This window comes from Oculina patagonica, chromosome 6 (genome assembly GCF_052425735.1).
Source record: "Oculina patagonica isolate OP01 chromosome 6, crgOcupat, whole genome shotgun sequence".
Classification (NCBI taxonomy): Eukaryota; Metazoa; Cnidaria; class Anthozoa; order Scleractinia; family Oculinidae; genus Oculina; species Oculina patagonica.
This window is the reverse complement of record NC_135763.1, coordinates 21,756,904-21,762,983: the sequence shown is the minus strand read 5'-3', so window position 1 is coordinate 21,762,983 and position 6,080 is coordinate 21,756,904. Positions and strand designations below refer to the sequence as shown.

Sequence of the window (6,080 nt, the reverse complement as noted above, 5' to 3'; positions counted from 1 at the left end):
TTGTGTTTATACCAATGTACATAGATACACATTTTGTATTTAAAGTGAAAATTTATTAAAAATAACTGTAAATACTGTATGGTAATTGGTTATTTAATAAATGAATTCAAATAGCAAAGTAAATGAGAGCTAAGTGCAGTCAAATCGTGATAAAAGAAATATTGAAACATTTTCTTGTGTAAAATGCACAAACAGTTTACATGTTTTAGTTTATAAAGCACGCTTTTAAATGCTGTCACACTGTCAGGCAGGCTATGAAAAACTGAAGTTTTTTTTCTTGTTCAGTGCATTCTTTGCTGCATTGGTATACAATAACACCTGGCTACATAGACTTCACAGAACTTCTGAGAAGCTTCTTATCATTCCAAACTCTCTTGGTCTTGAAACTTGTAGTTTTCTGCCTCATCTCTTTTGTAGGTTGTTTGATTTCACAATCAGTTCCTTGATTTTCTTTTTTTGGCCTGGAACTACTGTCAAGTTTGTTCACAACTTGACTTGAAGTCTCTACAAAAGAGGAATAATTTACATTGAATGAGTCCTAGCCAGGCTATCTCTGTATTTTTTCTGTATTGTAAGCTAGCTAGGCATGCATCCTTGAAGACCCAGGGGGATTTAGTGGGGGCAAGGGGGAGATGAAACAGCAGGAAAAAATATTGGCAGAGAAAAGTAGGAGAGTAAGTGAGGAGCCCCTGAGGATGGATACTTACAGCACCATTTCTAAACCGCTTATGAGTGTGGCCTCAGAATTGGGCCAAAAAATCTCTTGTATTGTGCTGCCCAATCTGCAGTAGCAGGTCCATAGTCCGTTTTGTGTGTTCTTATAAAAAGGAGTACACAAAACGAAAAGCAACACTTGTATTGCAATATGGAAACATCGCTGCTTTCCAGACCTAAAACTTAATTCCCTAAACATGAGAATTTTTATGCACTGTTAAAAAAGGAATGCGAAGCAGCCGGTTAGCTACACTTTACAGTCAAATTGATTAGTGTTCTCTTATTTCCTCCATGGATATGTTGGTTACTACAGGGACTTAACCCATAGTACAGCCATGGATTTCTGGAAAGCATCCTGGCTAATTAAAGTGCCTATGAAGTAAAAAACTTTTTTGCTTTTTTTGGTAGCTTATTATGTCTACTTTCCGAAAAGTTAAAAAAAGAATAATGTCAAAGAGAGAGAAATCGGAATTTTTGCCGCCTAAAGTGCCCTCGGTAAGACAAAACAGTGGGTCCGGAGACTGGACACGAATTTGGCTCGAATGACGTAGTTAGTGGTTCCACGGATCAGTTTACACTTAGATTTTGTTCGGTACACAGTGAAGTTCACTACTTCACCTGAGATTGTTGCTGCTTTTTCGTTGATAAATCGAAATCTTGTCCGACAAGAACGATATGTTGCCATCTGCGAACTTGGCAGAGCGGGTTTCTGGCAGAAATGAATCGCACAACGAAATATCGTGACACTAAATGGACTGAAGTAGCTAGTTGGATCTGTCCAACCGCCGCAAGCCGATCAAGCGCTCTTTCACACAAAGCGCTGGTCGACGAGGACGATCGAAGTTCGGCAAAGCAGATTCAAATGAGAAATTCCCTATAAAAAATGAATAACTAGAATTTTTATTGTTTCCAAAAACACATACATCGACGGGCTTTGATTTTGTGAGTGGTTTCGCAGTCGTCGCAATGTGCTTCGGAATTGACACGAGCGCTGCTTGCCGCGCCGAGGTTGCTTGCTTGTCGAATGTGTGAATTCAGGTTACGGTACGGTACGGTATTATATAACGATTTGGTGATTTTAATACAAGTAGCGATCAGTTGCTCGCTTTCATTTTGATTGTGTTCTTGTGTGGGAAAGTACAGTGGACTGACATATTTCTCCGAAGCATGAGAGTGACATAATTAAACTTGACAACACGGCAAGATAACACTTCTTCAAACTCAAGATTAGCACTTTTTGACTTGAACGAAACCAAAAATTTCCTCTTCAAGAATAAACAGAACTGTAGTTGTTGGCTCTTAATGGTTCGTTAGCTCTACGGTATATTTTCAACCGTCGACTTCTTTATCCGGATACGATAAATCCTGATTTAAATTACAGTGCGTGTTTATCAGCAAATAATTTCGGCGAAGGCAGCCGTAAAATTTGTCCAAGATTTTGCAAGATCTCAGTGTATTGTTTAAAAGTGCATTCGCCATAGAATACTACCGGAAATGCAGACGTGAATGACAACATTCGAAGAGCGCTACTTGAAAACAAACAAGCATTTCTAACCGGACACTCAAGTCGAATTTACATTCCATATTTTTGCTTCTTTCACAGATGCATTCGTTTGCGTCTGGCGATCGATCGTTTCGAGTGTTTGGGAAAGGAAAGGACTGCTACCTTACGAATGATAACTTACGATCTACTAACCATATGTCTCATAATAAAAGAATAACACGTATACTGTACCCAGCTGTGTAACATATTGTAAACTCCTGGCGCGACTGCTAAATCTTTCTTCGGCTAGTCAGGGCAGAATGATATAGAGAGACCACCATATCCTTTACAGAGATAACTCTTTTGATAAATTTCCTCTTCGCTTCATGACTTTATCGTTTCATTTGTGGCAAGGAAGAGCTTTTGCTGAGAACAGCGATCCTCGAACTGCCGACGGAACAGAATTCGTTTCTTCTTGCGTTTTCATCAGAACGAATAGCTTTACTATACACATTGAAATTTCGCTTCCATTTACTCTGCGAAGCTTCACCAAAGGAAATAAGTGTATTTGATGCAGTTTCGTTTGTGCAATTGCCTTTGTTTGACTCAAAAGCCGAAATATAGCTTTCGCCAGCCCTCTTTGCTCTCTTTATGCCATAATCCTGGTGTCTTTAGAACCACTAAGTACGTCATTTCCGGTGAAACCGGAGCGTTTGGCCGCGCGCGAAAAGGGCCCACTTCAAATTGCGAAATCCGAACTTCGAGGCTCAAAAAATACTAGAAAAAAGCGCTTTTGATATCTTAAACACACGTATTCGTGCTAACTAAGACATAAACAAGCAAATTGAGCAAAGTTATTTTTTACTTCATAGGCACTTTAAGGCACTTAATATGACAGTCCCCACTGCCTTGATTAACACTTTTTGCAAATGTATTATTATTTTCTCACATGCATGCCTCCTTCATAAAGTACTAATATTGTATGAACAAAGGTGCTGTTCAGCATTTAAAGTATCGAGTCTTAATCATACCTACCTTCAGATAAGATTTTATTTGAGTATTTTTTCAACTTGGCAACAAAAAAGCCATCCATATTGTGAGTGTGTGAGAAAAATCTCTTGGTTAGCTTCAAAGAAGGATGAAAATGCCTTCCCCTGAACCTAGCGAAAAGACAATAAAAAGATTAAAAAAAACATTGTACCTTCATTACAGTGAATAACAGGACTGTATTGCCACAGTTAAGAGTAAAACCAAGTAAATTAAAATTGATTTAATCTATATAAAATATTTCTATACACTAAAAAAAATATAGTCCATACTTCATGTAAGCATATGTTTGTCACGTTTTGGATGACAATTTAGAACTGTGCTATTGCTTTAATGGAATCAGGTATTTCCCCCCCCCCCCCCATGTAACAAAGTGTTTAAAGTAAACCTAATACCTTGACAGAATAAATTTGATTGCACTGCAAAATCAACGTATTAATTAGTGTACACATATTGCGATACAAGTGTATCAACTGCAATGCTATCAATATCAATAATGGTCTCAACAGTTTCATTTCTTGCAAAAAAATTGTTAAGTAATTTTTTTAAAACTGTTTTGTTTAAAGGAAAAAATTATGTTTATGAATGTGAACGTGGGAAGTAGGGACTTCGCTGACATTTTTGTTTCCAAAAACTTGTCCTAGGATCTTTAGAATGGTGATTAGTGGAAATTGTTCATCTCTTTTTAGCAGTATTCACAATTGCACTATAAAATAAGATTATTGCAATAATATCAAAAAAGAATTTCTACTATCACAATACTATTGCAGTCAAAGCCAATTCAAAAGTCACCCTCACTGTAGCAGGGATGGCGCAGTGCATGGTGAGAGTGCTTGATTACCACCAATGTGGCATAAATTATGTGTTGAGTTTTTGTTGGTTGTCAAACATTTTTCTCCGAGTTCTCTGGTTTTCCTCCCTCTACAAAAACTAAAAATACTAAATTCCAATTCGAACTGGAATCAGTGGATCGGAATTGGAAGATGCCGCTGTAAATTCCCATATTTATTTTTATTTTATTTATTTATCTTACTTGGAGAATCCTTCTTGACCAAAGTCCAGTCCAGTTGATACTAATTTTACATGTCTTTTGCTGAGGGCATAATCTACCACCCACTCATTTTCTTCCACCTGTAATAATCAGTCCACAGTAAGTTTGAGCATATACCTTTAACAAATTTATTAATAAATAAACTGAACAGAATTTGGTTTATGCTCACATGTTAAGAGAACTCTTAAGTCCTAGAAAGAAGGATTTCATCTTGATTCATGTGATCAAAATGTACAAGGAATCCATGCTGCACTACATTACAAACTTCCAACGTCTTGTTTAACAATATGGCCACAGAAAATAACTTCTTTGGGGTTTAAAATGAAAAGGAGAAACACCAATCCAGTTTAACATTGCTCCAAGATCGAACATCATGGATAATAGAGTGCTTAAACCTTGCTGGTAAAGAATTTATCTGTTCTCTCACAGCTGCAAATTAAGACAATGGTGCTTTTCAATGTGTTTTATTGAATTCAAACAATGAATTTGATCACAGACTTAATGTGGTTTCTCAAGACTTCTGAAAATAAAATGGTAACTATAAGTTACCATGAGTTTGCGCTAACTCACTGAAAACGCTTCAAAATGGCCCGAGAAGCGGGCGAACAACAAGGCAATAAGGTTAGTCGATTTTTTTAGCAGAACATTACATATTATTCCTTTTGAAACAAAATCGTTGAGTTCCCATACAAACCCTTATAAATCGCATCTTTGTAACACAACACCGCTCAAAGGTAAGGGCCGTCACGTTCACTAGTGCGCTTGGGCCGCCTGTGGGTGCACAGGAATTCAATGTTGTGCTCAACTCGAAACAATAGGAAATCCCAGAGCACAAAATTATTCAAAACTACGAGATCGCTTCAATATTCACTCAGTTTTGCATTTATATTAGACAACCTTAGAAGTTTTCAATGAGCAAGAAAATCAGGGATTATGTACTGTATTGATCAATTGCCACCCTGAACAATTTTGGAGAAAATTCATCGACGAGTTTTGAAATAATCGCTTTTTGCGAAAGTAGGCATAGAATTGGTAAATAGAGCTAAACATTGAGCTTCACTATGATTCATATATTTCATATTTTTTGAAATCGCGCAAGTCTACCTACTTCTTACGGTTTGGATATCGGATATGGGACATTTTTAAAACGAATGAGGGCTAAAGCCTCTCATTAAACATAAAAAAGAAGCAATTTTCTTTATATGAAGTCTTGTCTTTATTTTATGCATAAATTATACCATCTAAAAAGAAATTCCAAGATATTTAAAAATTCCTCTTGTAGATTTGGATGAAACTCCGCAGAGCTGAAGGCAAACACCCAAGGTATACGTAGCGTGAAGGATCTCAAGAGAAAATGCGGTAATGGGCTAAAATTCGATTCAGAGCTAAAACCTGTGGGACGTCATCATGATTGACACATGATATTTATTCCGATCTCGCAAAAATTTATATCATATTGCAGTTTAGTCTATGTGTAATCCATGTGATATAGTGGATATGTCATTGACATTAATCCCTTTAACTATAAGGGTTTTCAAAGTTGATAGGTATCGCTAGAAAAAAACTGGGTCGAGCCACCTTAATATTCAGACTTTCATAGACTTGCCACAAGTCGACCTCACGAGTAGAGATATCCACTACCGTGAAAAACACTGAGATTTTCTGTTTAAATGCACCACCAAAGTGCATTAATTGTCGATGAACAAAAAACTTCCGAAATTTTTTTAATAAGTACGTAAATTTTCACATACCAAGTAAAAGAATTGAGCTTAGTTGGTGTAGTGC

General features: G+C 36.8%; 1 protein-coding gene across 1 annotated transcript in view; it reads right to left on the bottom strand.

Moving 5' to 3' along the window:
• Positions 1-77: 77 nt before the first annotated feature.
• Positions 78-6,080, bottom strand: part of LOC144658792 (28S rRNA (cytosine(4447)-C(5))-methyltransferase-like) — a 119,594-nt gene continuing 113,591 nt past the window's right edge. Inside the window, exons 20-22 of the mRNA XM_078519272.1 lie at positions 4,278-4,375; positions 3,233-3,357; positions 78-504 (exon numbers count right to left, since the gene is read on the bottom strand). Coding sequence (XP_078375398.1) covers positions 323-504; positions 3,233-3,357; positions 4,278-4,375 — 405 coding nt within the window. The 3' untranslated portion in view covers positions 78-322. The remainder of the gene's footprint in view (positions 505-3,232; positions 3,358-4,277; positions 4,376-6,080) is intronic.